This window comes from Perca fluviatilis, chromosome 3 (assembly GCF_010015445.1).
Source record: "Perca fluviatilis chromosome 3, GENO_Pfluv_1.0, whole genome shotgun sequence".
NCBI classification, from domain to species: domain Eukaryota; kingdom Metazoa; phylum Chordata; class Actinopteri; order Perciformes; family Percidae; genus Perca; species Perca fluviatilis.
The window spans coordinates 44695521-44715772 of NC_053114.1; the positions used below are offsets into that span (position 1 = coordinate 44695521).

Here is a 20252-nt window from a genome sequence, read left to right on the forward strand (position 1 = left end):
GTGTGTGTATATGTATATATTTGTATTCATGTATATATTTGTATTCATGTATTTCTCCGAATGATTTGTATATGCGACAGGAAGACGTTTGCTAAATAAGTAAGTTTGTGGTGTCTTGTAATCCCATGCGGGATGGGCCAAAATGTTTGGCATGACACAGAAATAAAACATAACTAACTAACTAACTATACGCAGTATACCCACTAAGAAAGTTCCAGGATTTCCATATACCCACTTAAAAATGCCCAATGACATGCAACAACATACTTTCTATTATATTTTTGATATATTTTGAATTGTCATCTGTGATTTTCTTCTTCACATAGGCTAATTGAAGGGATTTCCACCGTAAATTGGTGTATTAAAGCTTATCCAAATGCAACAAAAATGAAGTTGCTGATGCTCAAAACTTCCCTGGGGGAGGACACCCAGACCCCCCACTATGATATGCCCCCCCCCTTCCCCAATGGGAGATTCTGGCCTATGTATATATATACTCACCTAAAGGATTATTAGGAACACCTGTTAAATTTCACGTTAATGCAATTAACCAATCAACCAATCACATGGCAGCTGCTTCAATGCATTTAGGGGTGTGGTCCAGGTCTACACAATCTCCTGAACTCCAAACTGAATGTCAGAATGGGAAAGAAAGGTGATCTAAGCAACTTTGAGTGTGGCATGGTTGTTGGTGCCAGGCGGGCTGGTCAGAGTTTTTCATAATCTGCTCAGTTACTGGGATTTTCACGTACAGCCATTCCTAGGGATTACAAAGAATGGTCTGAAAAAGGAAAAACATCCAGGATGCTGCAGTCCTGGGGGGGGGCGAAAATGCCTTGTTGATGCTAGAGGTCAGAGGAGAATGGGCCGACTGATTCCAGCTGATAGAACATCACCTTTGACTCAAATAACCACTTGTTACAACCTAGGTATGCAGCAAAGCATTTGTGAAGCCACAACACGCACAACCTTGAGGTGGATGGGCTACACCAGCAGAAGACCCCACCAGGTATCACTCATCTCCACTAAAAATAGGAAAATGAGGCTAGGATTTGCACGAGCTCACCAAAATTGGACAGTTGAAGACTGGAAAAATGTTGCCTGGTCTGATGAGTCTCGATTTCAGTTTGAGACATTCAGATGGTAGAGTCAGAATTTGGTGTAAACAGAATGAGAACATGGATCCGTCATGCCTTGTTACCACTGGGCAGGCTGGTGCTGGTGGGGGTGTAATGGTGTTGGGGGGGGGGGGGACCCCTTTCACCTTCAGAACGTCCTTAATTCTTTCCGTCATTGATTCAACAAGATGCTGGAAGCATTCTTTAGAAATGTTGGCCCAGTTGATAGGATAGGGTCAAACACCGTATTAGTAGGGTGTTCCTAATAATCCTTCAGGTGAGAGTGTGTGTGTGTGTGTGTGTGTGTATGTATATGTATATGTATATATATACTGTATACATATAGGCCAATATATATAATGTATACAGTATACCCACTACAATACATTAGACTACACCACTGAAATGGTTGAAACATTCAGCTTTACTCCAAGTAGTAGTAGCCTAGAAAGCTAGGAGTAGTATGATTGCTGATCAAACCATCCTTAAGTTAACCCCAATTTATGAAATGATTAACAATATCCACTCCAACATATATTATATTATATATATTATATATTTGGAACATCCATTGGATTAATGTTACTTAAGTGCCATGTAATTTCTTAACTGACTACATGTCAAAGTAATTGACCCAACCCTGACTTTATTCCTATCTAAACTTAAAACAAAAAGTAAGGAAATGTGTGTTTGGTGGATTATTTCTCTGTGGTAACAATGCTTTTTGGCAATAAATCTTACACTGTTGGAAAGCTTATGGTTCTTCCACTGAGGCTCCTGGCTGTGAAATGAATAAATTGTTAAATTGCCAATCTGTCTTGTTTCTTCAAACTTTAATCATCCAATCCACCAAACACCAAACGAGTCAATGGCAGAATAAGCTGTTTGGCATTGGCAGAGAAGATTTGGCAAATTTTTCATGGGTGCAACCCACATACTCAGCTATGTTTCTCATCCCACAAATGCATGTTCCTTACAAATGGGGCACCATTTGAAAGGGACCTAAACAGGCTTTCCAACGGTATGAGATTTATTGCCAAAAAGCATTGTTACCACAGAGAAATAATCTACCAAACACAAATTTCCTTACTATTTGTTTTAAGTTTACTTTATTACTTATTAGAGTTTATAGAGGCTTGAATCAATGATGATGAAATGTAAACACTTTAAAAAAGTCAATAAATTACCATTGTTTTTTTGTCCGGTTGGTGAAACAAATCGACCAGCCAATGGCATATTTTACCAGCATTTGGCTGGAGGACTGTGCTATTTTTTTAACCCTGGTCTTTACGTGATATATAGCACCAACTTCTGGTGGTTACCATATTGCCTCCTTCCGAGCGTTACTTCTTTACGACAGTACCAGTGTATTTACGGCAGCCGTTTCCCACAACATTAAACAACATGGCAGACGCGGCGCAGTGTGCCGGTGCTGCTGAGGAGGTTTTAACGGACAGTCACGGGAGTTCAGCAGCGGGGAAAGACGGCGGGACACCGGGAGCTGCTGCCCGGGATAAACCCGTGTGTCTCATCGTGCTGGGCATGGCGGGCTCCGGGAAAACCACCTTCGTTCAGGTCGGTTAACGTCAACGTTAGTTAGCGAATGTGGCTAACGGAAGCTAGCTGCATGAGTTAGCTTATTCAGCCAGTGGGGGCAAGCTGAGAAAGTTACCTGTTCACAAAGATGTTAAAAAGCAAACTATTATAAAGTAACGTTGAGTTATTAGAAGGATAAACCCCTTCATCATATCAAAGGGAAAATACCAAAATACTAACGTTACATATTACATTCACACGTAAACACAACCCTCCCAAGACTCAACTTCTGCAACACCAACTCACCCCCCTAATATTAATTTTATATAATATATATTGTGTCTCTATTACTAGGACTGTGCAGCACTTTGGCTCAAACATATCGCGAAAATAACTCTAATTATATGTAGAAAGCGGACCTCAACAGCGTGTTATTTTTTTATTTTTTTTATTTTTTTAGTGCTGCCTTTTTATATTCAATTAAATGTTCAATATGTTAAATAAAAGATTTGTTTTTAATCCAACAAGCAGTTTATGTTTAAGCAGAAGACTGAAAGCAGCAGAACTGAGAACACTTTAATATCTGTTTATGTATCGCAAGTTATATCGATCTCACGAGGGGGAGGAATGTAATGTTTTTGGATTTCAAAGAAATTAAATTTACCCCGTACATTTAATGTCTCTCTGTGTTTTGGGTGTTCATCATCTATTTGTAGTCGGTTTCTTATTCTTATTCTTTATGTTATAAAGGTAAACACACATTCATTAAAGGTCCCATGACATGGTGCTCTTTGGATGCTTTTATATAGACCTTAGTGGTCCCCTAATACTGTATCTGAAGTCTCTTTTATATAGACCTTAGTGGTCCCCTAATACTGTATCTGAAGTCTCTTTTATATAGACCTTAGTGGTTCCCTAATACTGTATCTGAAGTCTCTTTTATATAGACCTTAGTGGTTCCCTAATACTGTATCTGAAGTCTCTTTTATATAGACCTTAGTGGTCCTCTAATACTGTATCTGAAGTCTCTTTTATATAGACCTTAGTGGTCCCCTAATACTGTATCTGAAGTCTCTTTTATATAGACCTCAGTGGTCCCCTAATGTGAACCCTTGGTGCCTCAATTTTGGGGACATTGGAAATGGGCTTGAACGGGCTCTTCGCCAGACTGACTTCCAGAGCAAATCTCAAATTTTCCCCGAACGTCATCAGGGTTTACCCAGGCTAATGTTGTTGTGTACCATTGCACATTTTTAACTGGGTATATGGAAATCCTGGAGCTTTGTTAGTGGGTATACTGCGTATAACTGCGTATCACGTAGACTACACCACTGCAGTATACCAATACCCTGTTGCAAGTCCTGCTTTCAAACAGTTAGCATTCAAATGGACTTTAAAAACCTGTCGTCTGTTCTGATCTTGTGTTTTGTGTCTTCCAGAGGCTGACGGCTCACCTTCACTCTCTCAAAACCCCTCCGTACGTCATCAACCTGGACCCTGCCGTCCACGAAGTCCCCTTCCCCGCAAACATCGGTGAGGACACGTCTATTTAATAGTTTATATTGTCTTGCTTTATCTTTATTTGTATACATTTCAAACAAACAAGGAATTTGACTCCAGTTAATCTTTGCTCTCAAAGTACAACACTCACTTAACATATAAGAATAAAAAAAACAGGACAGTGATTATATATATATATATATATATATATATACACACACACACACACACACACACACACACACACACACGGGAACAGTAACTACATTTACATACTGTGTTAATTGTTTTTTAAATCAAGAATCATTTTTGATTAAAAAATCGATACTGAATCGAATCGTGGGCCTAAAAATCTGAATCGAATCGTAACATTTTCTGAATCGTGCAGCCCTACTGTTAAGTGGGGGTGGGAATCACCAGAGGCCTCACGATACAATATCATCACGATACTTACCTCACGATACGATATTATTGCGATTTTAAACATATTGCAATATTCTGCGATATATTGCAATTTCCAACTTCAAATTTTTCCCAATTTCAAATGATGTCACCAAAAGGAAACCTTGTCAACATCTGTTTTATCTAAAAAGATTAATTTCTCTGTTTGTTCCTCTCACTTCAATTTTATTGCTGCAAAATCAGATTGTCAAGCAGACAGACTGACCAATACATATATCATAAAAGATCCATACTTGGCGTCTGTGTATTGCCACAGAAAATAACAATACAATAGCATAGAGTTTAGAACTTTACAAAAATATGCAATAACAATTGAAGAGAGGGAATGAATATAGTGCAATATCAGTATAGTCTGAGATTTAAGATTTGAAAATAAATATAGTGCAAGGCAGTTCAGTGCAATGGTCAAATATTAATAATTATGTACATTTACTAAATGCTGCTGGTACGACTAGCAATCGGCGCTCTGTTCTGTAGCACAGAGCTCCTCTTCGATGTTTGTTTTTCGGTTTGTTTCTATCGCTACGGAGGAGCTTGCTACAGGTATGCTACATTCAAGTGACCATGGGATGTTAACCTACGTTACAGGTGAAAACGGGGGCAAGGTTGCGCAATAACGTTAAAATGATTTGAATATAGCGAGGAAAGAGAAGTGAATTACCTGTGTGTGTGTGTGTGTGTGTGTGTGTGTGTGTGTGTGTGTGTGTGTGTGTGTGTGTGTGAAAACAGCTTCCCTTTTTCTTACGCATCCGTTTTGTTGAATATATACAGTACAGGCCAAAAGTTTGGACACACCTTCTCATTCAATGTGTTTCCTTTTTATTTTCATGACTATTTACATTGTAGATTCTCACTGAAGGCATCAAAACTATGAATGAACACATATGGAATTATGTACTTAACAAAAAAGTGTGAAATAACTGAAAACATGTCTTATATTTTAGATTCTTCAAAGTAGCCACCCTTTGCTTTTTATTAATAAAGGAAAAACTTCCACTAATGAACCCTGACAAAGCACACCTGTGAAGGTAAAACCATTTCAGGTGACTACCTCATGAAGCTCATTGAGAGAACACCAAGGGTTTGCAGAGTTACCAAAAAAAAGCAAAGGGTGGCTACTTTGAAGAATCTAAAATATAAGACATGTTTTCAGTTATTTCACACTTTTTTGTTAAGTACATAATTCCACATGTGTTCATTCATAGTTTTGATGCCTTCAGTGAGAATCTACAATGTAAATAGTCATGAAAATAAAAAGGAAACGCATTGAATGAGAAGGTGTGTCCAAACTTTTGGCCTGTACTGTAGCTGTAGGGAAAACACTCAAACCAATTTATATTTCCACAAAATTGGCATGAATAATCATAATGGTATACATGCCCCATGTGTAGCCTTCAGTGTGTCTGTCTTCTGTCCTCCAGACATCAGGGACACTGTGAACTACAAGGAGGTGATGAAGCAGTACAGCCTCGGACCCAACGGAGGCATCGTGACATCACTCAACCTGTTCGCCACACGCTTTGATCAGGTAACGCAGTCGGACTCCACGTCCTCCGGGAACTGAGTCAGGGTTTTCCCAGCCATTATCATTTTTAGGTTCGCAGCACTTTAGCAGAATGAAATCGTTGTGGGCATCAGAATAACTGAGAGACTTTCCTCAGATCTAACTTTTGGAGTCGGTCCTCATTGTCTTTAAGCTTTTTGTTATTTATTTTATCATCTGCTTTACCTTTTCCAACGTTTTAGACACATATATGGAGATAAAAATGCTCAAATTATGTCAAACTACTTATTTTTTATTAAAACATTTCGTTGAGGGATGAATCCTAAGATCCCCGCCAAACTTGTGCACCTAAGTCTTTTATGAAGCTAGAATGACCACTTTTTTTTAACCTTTATTTATCCAGGTAAGTTGATTGAGAACAACTTCTCATTTGCAACGATGACCTGTCACATTCACACAGTTCCACATTCATACTTGGAAGCTGCCCAGTACCACCACAGTCAGATCTGCTGGCCAATGAGCAGCTCCACTGAAGGGCCTTGCTCAAGGGCACCTCAGTGGTGGTAATGAGGGAGGGACAAGCGCTACTCTTTCACTTTCCCCCACCCAGAAGGACTCTGTGATTGCAGCTCTGAATTTACTAAAGCAAAGATGTGAACTAAAACATAGGACTGATTAAATTAAATCTCTGAAATATGTTTAACTGATGCACTCTTTAAACTATTTCATGCTCTTGACAGTTTAAATTGAAGCTGCGGACAGTTTAATAAAAACTCGGCTCAAACCAAAACACCAAACTGTTTAAACAAAGGCTACATTTACATCGCTGCGTTTGAGTTTTGAGCCAAAAGTGTTTCTATCTCCAGTAGAAGAACTAAACTAACGATAGAATTGGAACCCCACTACTAAAAGGCGAACACACAATATAGGGAACTATTTCCGTGATAGGGAACGAACACAGCTGGGGTGTCTGATGAAACCATGTCCGAGATATTGAACAAACTGAGATGACAGAACGATTGTGTGTTTGTGTTCTTCAGGTGATGCAGTTCATCGAGAAGAAGCAGCAGAACCACCGGTCAGTATCAGGCTGCATGCTTCCTTACACCCTGTGTTGTTCTGTCAGAGAAGGCCTTTTTTGATTTTATATAATAGGCTATACATTTGAGATGATTGCATGTGTTGCAGCTGTATATTTTCAAACGGGGAAGGGAAACTCTGTCTTTGCATCACTGTCTGTTTTAATAGAAGTGCTTGTGCCATCTAACATTTTGCTTTGATTTACAACTGAAGCGTTAGCGCACTTTGTAGAAAATGTATGGTTTACGTGCAGTTTAGTGTCCCAAATTCCACTATGGCCACGCCAAGACCCGCCCTAGGAAGCAGCTCGATTGGTTGGGGTTAGGCATTTGACCTCGAGTGGTTAAGGTTAGGATAGCTGATTGGTCAGGGGATAGGACCTGAACAAATGGGGTTATGTTACGGGGAATTTGGGACCCTAAACTGCACGTATACCCTTGGTCCATATTGCTGCCCTATCTGCAAATTTGTTACTTTAGTGTAAACAAACGCTGTGATTGGTTCTGTAGTTGTGTCTGATGACCTTTGACTCTCTGCAGGTACGTGCTGATTGACACCCCGGGTCAGATCGAGGTCTTCACCTGGTCTGCGTCTGGAACCATCATCACAGAGACTCTGGTGGGTCGGCTTACCGGGCTGCTGTCTGCCTTTCTTTATCGGTAACATCACAGTCGGTTTATTTTCCACGTGTGTGTGTGTGTGTGTGTGTGTGTGTGTGTGTGTGTGTGTGTGTGTGTGTGTGTGTGTGTGTGTGTGTGTGTGTGTGTGTGTGTGTGTGTGTGTGTGTGTGTGTGTGTGTGTGTGTGTGTGTGTGTGTGTGTGTGTTTCAGGCCTCATCCTTCCCGTGTGTCGTGATCTACGTGATGGACACGTCCCGCAGCGTCAACCCTGTCACATTCATGTCCAACATGCTGTATGCCTGCAGGTAGTTTCAAGTTCAAGTTTCAGGTTTATTGTCATATGCATATTAGTACGAAGTACCACAGCAATGAAATACAATGTGCCTTAGCACTCTCTCAGCACCTATCAATAATAACAATTTAAAAAACATAATAGCATTAAAAACATTATAAAATATCCAACATAATATACATAAGTGACTAAGTTCAGACCACAGCCCTCCTTCCTGGAAAAAGGGGAAAAATGGGGGAAATATCTAGGCTTTGAACAGCGCTACGAACGGCTCTCTCACGCCACGCTTATTGTTAGTTTTAATTTTACTTATAAGTTGAATAATACAACCTACGTCCTCCCTCATCACTTATGACCACCAGACTTTGTTGGACATCAGACAAAATTATCCAAAATTGTCTACAACATCTATGATACCTGTGGATATCATTAAAACATCAGAGACCTGGCGCACTGGTACCTGACTGAACTAAACAAAACAAAAAAAAGCACAGGGATGAATAACACTGTACTCTCTTAAAGTCATATACAATGTGTTTTATATATATATTTCCAGCAGGGGGAGCTAACAGAACAGATAAGACAGCTGATGCTGCATGTAATTGGGACACAGCTAACGTTTCTCACAGCAGTTCTGCAGCTTTCACTTCTGTGTCTCAGCTGGTGTTTTCTCTCCTCCAGTATTCTCTACAAGACCAAGCTGCCCTTCATTGTTGCCATGAACAAGGTGAGGCCACTTCCTGTACACTTTGTGACTTGTTTTTCTGTCGCACTTTTCTCTGTGGCGTTTTGTTGATGACTTGTGTTTGTTTTATCTTTTCAATTTTATTTATAGTGATACAGATATACAGAGACACTGATACAGATATACAGAGACACTGATACAGATATACAGAGACACTGATACAGATATACAGAAATAGCCATAATCATTATAGCAGTTGGTATGATGAACAGTGGCAATTCTAGCACACTAGACGACACATGTACTGTACACATGTTGTGTTGGTGTTGAGATTTCTTCTTCTTGACATTTCAAGTTGTTGACTTGTTTGTGCAGACTGACATTATCGACCACAGCTTCGCAGTGGAGTGGATGCAGGACTTTGAGGTTTTCCAGGACGCTCTGAACCAGGAAACCTCGTATGTCAGCAACCTGACGCGCTCCATGAGTCTGGTGCTGGACGAGTTCTACACCAACCTGAGGGTAAGAGGACGAACACAGACCGGGAGGCTGCATCAAGAAAGATTTACCAGACAGCCAGATACATTTGAGAGGAACTTGGAGTCCAGGCAAACTTAACGGTCTTAATATTTAAAACCCAAATGATGTGCATTTACACCTGCGTTTATCTCCACAGCGCTGTGGAGTAAGGTCTTGGGAGAAAGGCTGTTTGCATTTCTTTAAATCAATCACAATCATCTTGGGCGACACTGAGCTCCTGACGCAGCGATAGTGGCTCTGCTAAATAGTCTCAGGAAGGAACTTGTTTTGGTGGAAGATTTGCACCCCGCAAAAGAAAATGCCACATCCAATATTAAATGGAGTGAACTGTTGACGCAATCCAGTACCGTGAGCTATTTAAATTGTCTGATGCATGGTTAAACCTCATTGGCTCTTACCAGTGTATCTCCGTGAGGGCTGGGCGATATATCGATATTATATAGATATGGTGATATGAGACTAGATATTGTCTTAGATTTTGGATATCGTAATATGAAATATGATATATGAAATAAGTGTCTTTTCTTGGTTTTAAAGGCTGCATTACAGTAAAGTGATGTCATTTTCTTAACTTACTAGACTGTTGTAACTGTTCTATTATTTGCCTTTTCCCCACTTAGACATTATGTCCACATTTCTGATGATTATTTATCTAAAATCTAAGTGTGAAGATATTTTGTTAGAGCACCAATTGTCAACCCTAGAATATCGCCGCAATATCGATATCAAGGTATTTGGTGAAGAACATCGTGATATCTGATTTTCTCAGTATCACCCAGCCTTAATCTCCCTGTGTACTTCGTCCACAGCAATCCCACCAATTAGTCCCAAAACCTCCCAGTTAGAGAGGAAATGCCCTAAACATATTCTTTGTAAATCTTTACAATCATTCCCAGAAAGAACCAAGCCGACCTGACTTGTTGCACCATCCAAGTCTTCTTCTAAACTTGACATTTTCAGCGTGTAGCTCGTTAGAGTGAGAATTTCAACACACAGAGAGCAGAAGGTGAGGGGCAAAGCCTGACATCCGAATGTAAAATTTGTAGGTGCTTCTGCAGCCTTGTAACATTTTCAGATTTAATAGCTGTGCAGTGTTAGACTTGACTCAGAAAACACTTGAACCTCAATTCTGACTTCAATTGACTGCTTGTGTTGCTTCTCCAGCCCAAATACAGAAACTGTCTACTTCTCTTAATAATAATAATAATAAAATGTAATTTGTATAGCGCTTTTCAAGGACTCAAAGTCGACAGTCTTTTGGCTGAGCCTTATGTTTGTACACCAGAGGAAGATTTATGTCTGGCTGGATGCTTTATCCTAAAAATGTACTTGTTAACCACTTATCTTTGGTCTTAACTTAATTTCTCCTCTGTCACAACAAAGCTGGCTCACTTTCACCTAGGGATTCGGCCGAATATTGGGATTTTTTTTCCCACCGAACCCTAAACTTGCACTACGCGCGCCACGCTGGTCGTTGTAATGACAGCACCGTTGATTACAGGAAGGTGTTTATGTAGGTGGAGCGTTCAATGCAGTAGGCTGTGAGAAAGTGAAAATGGAACTGGTGAGCAGAAAAAGTTGTTGTTTGGCAGAACTTTCAGTCAAAAGAAGGCCATTCAAGTCCAGCTACATGTTCAGTCTGCTCAATGCTGATTGGTCTGGTGGTGGCGAGGACCCTAAACTATACACAACATGGCCGCTGTTACAACATCTGGTACGAAACAGCCGAAAGAATACGAGTTGTGCATGAAGGAATCTCCAGACAGCAGCCAGCCATGGGAGGAGGAGTCAGCACAATCTCAACCAGGGGATTCAGGATTCAGCCAAACTCCAAAAATCTGGATTCGGTGCATCCCTACTTTCAACCGTTGTAGAGGAGGAGAGAGGATGAGATCTGAGTGCAGAACCCTGTGAACACCCACATCCTCAGTTTGTTCAGCGATTCAAACAGATCTGCCGTGTCTGTCTGCAGGTGGTTGGCGTATCAGCGGTGACAGGAAGCGGATTGGACGAGCTGTTCGTTCAGGTGGAGGATGCTGCCGATGAGTACGAGAGGTGAGTTACAAACTATTTTGTTTCAGTCATCCGTCACATCAGATGTCTTTTGTCACATTTTCTGTATGCAGGTGCATTCAAGATGTATATTATCGCTGGAGTCTAATTGCGCAAATGTCTTTGAAATGAATGCTACATGACCAGAGAAAACACAGAAAAGAAGCTGGCATATTTGCTTCCGATAAGAAAGGTAGAAAACCTACAACTACCAAAATGCAATGTTCCCCATCGGACCAATAAACGTTCCCGCTGGTGGGTGACGTAACGCAAAAATGATAAGCTCGCATTACAGACAAGAGGAGCGGCTGTTTCTCTTGATCCGCTCCTATACTCTTTGTGTTTGTATGCGGAAGTACAATATGTAGTTGCAGCAACAAGTCCTGATACCAGCAGCAAAGTACCAAATGATGCTTGTGAGCACCGAGATGTGGACGCTGGTAAGATGGAGGGAAGTTTAATGTAGTTCATTTACACATACTTCCAACATTTTATGATACAAATATCGGCAAAGTAACTGTTTTGAGCTTTACTGAAGCAGCGGTCAAATAAAACGTATGGCTACAAACCAAAGGCACCTAACTGAATGACAGCTCAGCTTTTATACACCAGCTGATGCAATTACTGCCTTAATCAGCTGATTGTCAAAAGGCTGTGAAAAGGCTATGACGATATGCCACGCATCAAGATCAATTAACACAAATTGTCAGTTTACAATTACTCTAGTTTACTGTGAATGTCACTGCATTTATGCACAATTCATCAAAATAAAAGTTAATATCGAAATTGTAAATTTGGCTCCAACATTAACTCAGCTACGCCTCTGGTGTTTACACCTCCATGTAAAGCTGCGTTCACACTGACTGCTTTGGCTTTCAGACGGTCCGGCGAAAACGCAGGTTTGCCAGTTAATTTTGAATATGGGGTAGTGCGTTTAGGCTGCAGCGGTGGGGCCACAGGGGGGAGCTGAAAGAAAACCCTCAGTGGTTTGCAGCAAAGAGTTGTGATGGATTCAACTTTTGGAAAATCTCAGCCCGATGTCATGCTGCGGTGGCCAATCATGTAAACAGAGATCAGACTAGTGGGTGTGTTTTGAGACTGTGTGAGAGTCCCGTACAGGAAACAGGAAACATCACTGCCTCTATCGCTGCCACACAGGGCTTTAAATTAACTTTTTTGATCACTAGCCAACATGGCTAGTAGATTTTTAAAGTTACCAGCCAATCCGATTCTCCACTAGCCACATATTTGTTTTTATCCTAACTAATGTTACCGTTTAGTTTGAGCTCCTCAGGTTTGCGCTGTTCCATTCGTCTTCTCCATTTCAGCGTAGCTCCTAATCGGTTCCATGCACGCTAGACACGGTTGTAAGACACGTCATGACAAAGTGTTGCCAGATAAAGACTACGTTTTACAAGCAAAACACTCACAGTTATTTGCTTCATTCATCACCGGCCAAATTAGCTCGTAACTTCACAATGTTACCCGCCAAAAAGTCAATTTAAAGACCTGCTGCCACAAGAAAGTTTAAAAACACAAGGGCTGTGTGTCATTCGGCATACTTCCGTCAGTACACTGCTAATGTGCACTGACCACTTACTGCCGTAGTGCCCACTTTTGATGGTTAGTATCGTCCCAAAAGGAACACTTACGTTAAAACACTTACCGGAAATGACGAGCGGTCGGCTCGGCTCGCCGCCTCTCAAAATCTGACGAAAATCTCTTAAACTGACCTTTTGTCAATCAAAAAAACAGACAGATTCAGCAACTGCACGGCCTATTTCTCGCTTAAAATGTTTTCAGAAACACATTTCCGTGAACTATTTTTGTAAAATTCGAGATCGTATTCTGAACAAGCCGCCATTATGCTCTGTTGTGAAATCCGGGAGAAGCCAGACCCATGTGACACGTTCGTCCAATCAGCTGCCGGTCGACGTCCCTGGTCCCTCCCCTTTCCGCTTTGTAGTCAAGGTGGCGCCCGTTTAGTGCGCATAGTGTCCATCGTTCCACACTGAACATTTTGACCGTTTTTAGGGGGTCATCCGGGTACTGTCAGTGCTCTCACTTTTTGCGTTATCTACACCATATACTTAAAACTAAAGGCCGGGACTGCCCTGCCGCCGACTGAACATGTCAGGTCGGCCAAAATGAACGCCGACAGCCCCCCAGACTGACGACGGCACGGGACACACCGAACAGACTCGAGTCACCGACCTCGCCAGACTGTCCCACGGCTGGTTATCGGCCCTGTGTGTCCCAGCCTTAAGTGTTTGAAGTGTGCAAGTAGGCGGTTTGAGACACAGCCAAGCACTGAGCTGCCCGGGAGTTTGTGGAACAGCTGAATGTTTCCTGCAACAACAAAGCACTCGCTATGTCTCGCTCCTCTCTTTTCTTTCTCTCTCTCTCCTGTGAAATAAGCTGCCTTCAAGTGAAATGTCGTTATGTGCTTTGTTTTGTGTGTTTTTCTTTCTCTCTGATCAAGAGATCTTGATCTCAGTAAGGTTGTGTGATTAAATAAAGGCTATATGATATATTCGCTTATAATGGAGGAAACAAGTTTTGTGTGATAAACTGAACTCTTCTTCTTCCTCCTCCTCCCTCAGGGACTATCGACCAGAATATGAGAGACTCCACAAACAGCTGGTGAGTGTTTGCCTGTGTGTTTACTGTGTTTCGCGGTTGTCTGGCTGAATTTCGGTTCTCTTAAATTGTATCCACGTTTCCTTCACTTGCTTCACTTAGTCCGTCCGACCGAGGCAGCATGGGGGAGACGCGAGGAAGTCATACGAGGAGAGAGGAAATGTGTTTTTAGTGGGATGAGACGTCCTTTCCCCTGAAGCGTCATGTGAATTTGTCAGCTATGTGGGCGGAGTTAGCCAAGGTTTTCAGCTACACGGCTTCCGGGAAGGCTGCTCTCTGTATCCTCTCTCATAGCTCCTCAGAGATCCCTCCTCCATCCTTACTCATAGCTCCTCAGAGATCCCTCCTCCATCCTTACTCATAGCTCCTCAGATCCATCCTCTATCCTCAATCATAGCTCCTCAGAGCTCCCTCCTCCATCCTCTCTCATAGCTCCTCAGAGATCCCTCCTCCATCCTTACTCATAGCTCCTCAGATCCATCCTCTATCCTCAATCATAGCTCCTCAGAGCTCCCTCCTCCATCCTCATTCATAGCTCCTCAGAGATCCCTCCTCCATCCTTACTCATAGCTCCTCAGATCCATCCTCTATCCTCAATCATAGCTCCTCAGAGATCCATCCTCACTCGTAGCTCCTCAGAGCTCCCTCCTCCATCCTCATTCATAGCTCCTCAGAGATCCCTCCTCCATCCTCACTCATAGCTCCTCAGAGATCCCTCCTCCATCCTTACTCATAGCTCCTCAGATCCATCCTCTATCCTGTTTATAGCTCCTTCCCCCCTCCTTTTTATTAGAATAGAGCTTTGAGATTTTAAAAAAGGGCGCCACCGTTAAGGAGGGACAGAACAACTTCTGGTTCAGCCGAGGAGCGAGGAGATATCAAATAAGGGAACTGAGATTCAGCCAGAGTGTCTGACCTCGCGTGTCTCTGTGTTTCAACTGACTACCTGTCCGTCAGGCGGAGGCTCAGAGCAGGAAGCAGCAGGAGCAGCTGGAGCGGCTCAGGAAGGACCTGGGAGCCGTCGACATGACGACCGCATCCTCAGCAGGTACAGCTCACCGATGCTGAAGATAAAACGGTAACACTTTATTCTGTTACAGGGTTTCCCCAGGGTCTTCAAAAGAATAGTCTAAAACATTTTGAGTTCTAGGTCTTCAATAACTTCAAACGGGTCTTAATTTTCCTACGTTGATGTAACCCCTCTAATGCTCGTTGAAATGTCCCTGCAGCGCTTTAGAATTTATTTATTTTTTACTATGTGGTGTTGTAGTTCTTTCTGTTGCTACTCCAAATATAGTCCGCTGTATTATGACTACAAAAGAGACCCAGCATGCAACTCCAGCCAATCTAGACACCACTCCTATAATGCTGATGAGGAAATCAGGGGAATTGTCTAAGACGGATTTTGAAGAAGACAGAAGAAGACCAGAGCGGACAGCTGTCGGCTGTCAGAGCAGAGAATAAATCAGCAGTTTACTTGTTAAGTGGTAGTAAATGTGTAGGTTTCAGTTTGTCTCTGAATAAATGCTGCAGCTCCTCAAACCCCAAGTGAAGTTCCCGTGTCTCGCTTCTCAACAACACAACGAAACAAAAAAAAAGCCGCGGTAGCACGAGGAGAGAGCAGCAGTCGGCTGGAAAAACTCAGACGCAGAGAGAGGATAGGATAGGAGAGGATAGGAGAGGCCGGGGAAGCCCGTCTACCAACCAATCAGTTACAACTGTCGGGAGACGACAGGACGTAGTTTTTGTCACGTATAGATCTTTAGTGAGCTTGCATAAGTGCAGTGTGAAACCAAAACTTACCGAATCAAATGCAAAAACATGAACCTTAGTCCGGACTTTCAGGTGTGAAAGCCCACTTAAATTTGACTTAGTGAAACCTGTAGAAACCCTGTATTGTTGTTGCGTTGTGTTTGATTTGGCTTCCTGTCCACAGGGGGTGCTGACTTCGCCGGGCCCAGTGACCTCATCATGGGACGCGGTAACCCTGACGACAGCGAGGAGGAGGAAGACAGCGACACGGACGACATCGACCACAGCGGTGAGAAAAGAAACCATAAGAAATAGAGATGCACCGATTACAACTTTCTAGGCCGATTCCAATTTCAAATTTTCTTTGAGTAAGGCCAGCCGATTCCGATTTCATTTTTTCTAACCACTTTACAGCACACGCAAATATGTATTTTCTATCTTTTCTTTAATAGAACATGATGTTGAACAGATAATGGATCACTATAAAATAGAACTATATAAATTACTCCTGGTATCGGACATTCACACACATCCAAAGAGCAATGTTGGAACCATTTCCTTCTTTTCACATCCAATATCACACTGAAAGAATGCGATTTTGGGTTCTTGGTGTGGTCCCTCCACGCCCTACTGTCTCCTTGCAGGTGTTGCATATAGCAAACTTGTTATCTTCTGCTCACACGCTGAAGAATGTCCAAACAGCTGACATGTTGCAGGTTAATTCATAAGGTTGCCTACTAGAGTCCGGATCGGGCCGAATTTTTCTGTCCGAGGCCGGCCCGCGTCCGACAGGTATTAAGAAATTTATGTCCGAGCCCGACACAGTTAAAATCTCATCTTTTTTCCTCTCATAGCTACTAATGACACATGTAGGCTACGTTTATTTGTGTGGAAAGCCCTTTTTGTATTAATCAACTGTAGGAAGGCATTCGGAAATGTCAACAGATGAGCGCATCAGCGCATACGGGGCAACAAGCGCACGTTAATCAGCTGTTAAAATGTTCAACGTGTTAATCTTTCCGTGATCAGAAAACCAGCGGAGACTCGTTACCTCCAGAGCCGACGTTATAACATGAATAACCACTACATCTGCTCCGGTTACATCTACAACACGTCTGCTTCCTCTTTCTCTATCTCTCTTCTGCCCACTACACACACACACACACACACACACTCACACAAACCCACACACACTGAGCTCTCTTAAAAGGAGCCGCAGCACCATTTTACAACAAATTCCTTATCGCGCTGATGTGGCCGAGGCTGGCCGTGACCCCATAATTTCTAAATATCTGTAGGCCTCGGGTCGGGTATCCATGCCTTATTCCCTACATGTGGGAGAATAGCGCCGACACGCGCTTCACACTGCAAGCGAGCACGCACGCCACCCAGCAGAACAGTTGAGAGAAAGGAAAGAGAGACCGTGCTGTGGCGTCCGTGTGTGCGTGCGTCCTTGAGAACTGTAACTCGTATAACTTCTGTTGTCAGTTAATTGTAGCGTTGACCGGCATGAAATCGCCATATGTCAGGCTGACCTGCCGGTCGTGGCCGAGCACGAGAAAACCGGCCAATTCTGGTCACCGGACGGTCTATCGGTGCATCTCTAGCAAGAAACCCTCAGTGATAACTAACCCTTGTGTTTTTCTTGGGTCAAATTTGACCCCTTTTCAAATTTCTTTTTAATACAGAAGTATGGGTTTCTGTCAACCAAATAACTCAAAAATAACATGGATGTTTCCATGAGTTCTTCAGGTAAAACTAAACTTTGACCTACATAAACCAGTCTGTGATTATCCATCAACATCTATTGATCTTAACTATTAGTCAAATTTTTTTTTTCTTCTTTTTTTTAAACTATACATGAGGTTTGTTGACCATAAATTCCAAGAAAAGGTGTAGAACTTGTGGTAACAACTTGGTGTTACTGTTGCATTTAAGTGAATAAAACGTTTTTAAAAAGCGACAAAAACGCCTAAAAAAAAAAAAAAAATGTATTGAAGAGAACAAGTTCAGTCGTTGGGAAGACAACCTGAGCCATCTTTTTACATTTATTTTTTGGGTAGTGCGTTTACACTGCGCCGGTGGGGGGAGCTTTTTTCGCCACAAGCCGCTGCGCTGGCCAGTCATTTGCGCGTGGACCAGACTTGTCGGTGTGTTTTGAGGCGGTGTGAGAGTCTCGTTCAGGAAACCGGAAACATCACTGCCTCTATCTCTGCCACCAGGATGTTTTTAAGTGCTCATATTATGCTTTTGGGCTTTTCCCCTTTCCTTTATGGTGTTATATATTTTTATAGGGACTTACCATCTCCAACAGAAAACACTGTTCACAAACTGCTCCAAACAGCTCTATTGTAGTCATAATGCTCGCCTCATACTCTGCTTCTGACTGGCTAGTAGTCCTTACCCAGGTACTGTCAGGGCACACCCTCATACTCTGCTTCTGACTGGCTAGTAGTCCTTACCTAGGTACTGTCAGGGCACGCCCTCATACTCTGCTTCTGACTGGCTAGTAGTCCTTACCCAGGTACTGTCAGGGCACGCCCTCATACTCTGCTTCTGACTGGCTAGTAGTCCTTACCTAGGTACTGTCAGGGCATGCCCTCATAATCTGCTTCTGACTGGTTAGTAGTCCTTACCTAGCTACTGTCAGGGCACGCCCTCATACTCTGCTTCTGACTGGCTAGTAGTCCTTACCTAGGTGCTGTCAGGGCAAGCCCTCATACTCTGCTTCTGACTGGCTAGTAGTCCTTACCTAGGTGCTGTCAGGGCAAGCCCTCATACTCTGCTTCTGACTGGCTAGTAGTCCTTACCTAGGTACTGTCAGGGCACGCCCTCATACTCTGCTTCTGACTGGCTAGTAGTCCTTACCTAGCTACTGAGCATGTGCGACTCCCAACAAAGATGGAACAGAAGTGAGATGTCTCACTCTGAAGCTAAAACAGAGAGCTCAACACACAGGGTGAAAATAGGAGCTGCAGCAATGTGCAGTACAACAAAAATATGGAATTTTTTGAAAATTAAACCACATAAACCTATTCTGGTACAACCTCTAAATACAATTAAGAACCTGAAAATGAGCAGAATATGAGCACTTTAAAAGCACGTAACTGCCCAGGAGTTTGTGGAACAGCTGACTGTTTCCCTCTGTCTCTCTTTCCTTTCTCTCTTTCTCCGGGAATAAAGCTGCCTTATGTTCTGCACTGCACTACACTAGCATTTGTACAATCCTTTGTTTTAGCAACATAATGTTTTTAATCACTTCACTTTTACTTTTATTTCTTGCACTGTAGTTATGTAACTTTTATACACTTATTGACTCGCTCTCTTCTTAATCTCAAGACTGAGCAACTGTAACTGAACAATTTAGTGTGTTTGGTGCGAATGGGTGCAACTAAAATATGATTTGACAGTTTCATTACCAAGCTCTTACAGACATTCAAATTAAAAACGAACCACTTTTTTTCAATGCAGAAGAATAAATATAAAGTGGGAATTTCAAAATAAAGGCGCATCTTATTTTTCTTTTTCTTTTGTGATTAACAATTTTTTTTATTTTTAAAGAACCTACAAAACACACAACTTGCAACATGAACATATTCCCCCATTGATTGATTGAGGTCTCGTTACACCCCCAGTTTAAATAATGAACTTGTATTTTTATTTTTTTGTAGCCACGGAGGAGAGCAAAGAGACTGATGCCTTTGGAAACTTCCTGAAGGAGAGGAAGGAGGTGGTTCAGGTCCGAAACAGAAAGTGTGCGATCCCCGAGGACCCCTGACCTCTGACCCTCTGCAGCCTGACGTCTAACTCCGCCGCGGAGGAAAGACAGTGACCAAATGAAGGTTTCCCCCCCCCGTGGGGTTCAGACTATCACCTGGACGAGACACTGCTTCCTCAGATGTTCAGAAATGAGACGAAACTAAACCTGAACTCCCTGTCTGACCCTGTGACCTCACTCATTCAGTCAAGTTGATTGGCTGCTCCTTCCCCAAAAGAAAAGTTATATTTTTGTATCGGAAAAAAACTCTTCTAACCTGCTTAACTTGTGTTTTTCTTTACTGTTCACTTTTGTTTGTTAAAATCACTGAAAACAATTTATGATCTGCAAAATAAAAGTGAGCTTTTAGTTCAAGTTGGTCCAAATTTCTGACGTTTTCCACCACGAGACTGCAAGGGGGACGATTCAAACTCAGCCTCTTCTAACATTCCTGTTCACTAAGTGAACTTTTACCCTAAATCAAAGTTGTTACTTAATACGTACAGTCATTGACTGCAGGAGAAAAACTGTTGTAAAGCTAAGGGCTCCTGCACACTGGCTGCGTGGCGTGTCCGTTTTTATTTCGGTTGGAAGCCTCACTCTGGTAACCTGACTCCTCCAGATGGATCGCTTCGCATTAGCTCGGCATATTCATCTGGGAACTTACTGTTGGAGAACTTTTGGGAAGGGGCGAAAATTCTGGTTAGCTGATTG

At 42.3% G+C, this 20252-nt stretch overlaps 1 protein-coding gene across 2 annotated transcripts; it reads left to right on the forward strand.

Annotated features, from left to right (window-relative positions):
• The first annotated feature begins 973 nt into the window (after window positions 1-973).
• gpn1 (GPN-loop GTPase 1) lies at window positions 974-19913 on the forward strand. Of its 2 annotated transcripts, none has more exons than XM_039795283.1 (13): window positions 974-1009; window positions 4094-4187; window positions 6038-6144; window positions 7161-7198; window positions 7740-7818; window positions 8031-8125; window positions 8794-8839; window positions 9173-9319; window positions 11310-11392; window positions 13993-14032; window positions 14987-15077; window positions 15966-16070; window positions 19453-19913. In XM_039795283.1, exons 1-13 carry the CDS (start codon window positions 980-982, stop codon window positions 19557-19559), a joined length of 1062 nt encoding a protein of 353 aa, XP_039651217.1. In that variant the 5' UTR covers window positions 974-979; the 3' UTR covers window positions 19560-19913. The 2 variants fall into 2 exon arrangements, with proteins under 2 accessions (XP_039651217.1, XP_039651216.1); XM_039795282.1 differs by lacking the exon at window positions 974-1009 and adding an exon at window positions 2486-2693.
• Window positions 19914-20252: the final 339 nt, after the last annotated feature.

What these genes read in the sequence shown, in the direction of transcription:
- gpn1 (XM_039795282.1), top strand. Translation starts at nt 2,523, where the DNA reads ATGGCAGACGCGGCGCAGTGTGCCGGTGCTGCTGAGGAGGTTTTAACG. An exon ending in AGTTCTACACCAACCTGAGG is followed by an intron (nt 9,320 to 11,309) that starts GTAAGAGGACGA and finishes GTCTGTCTGCAG; the next exon opens with GTGGTTGGCGTATCAGCGGT. An exon ending in GCTGCCGATGAGTACGAGAG is followed by an intron (nt 11,393 to 13,992) that starts GTGAGTTACAAA and finishes CTCCTCCCTCAG; the next exon opens with GGACTATCGACCAGAATATG.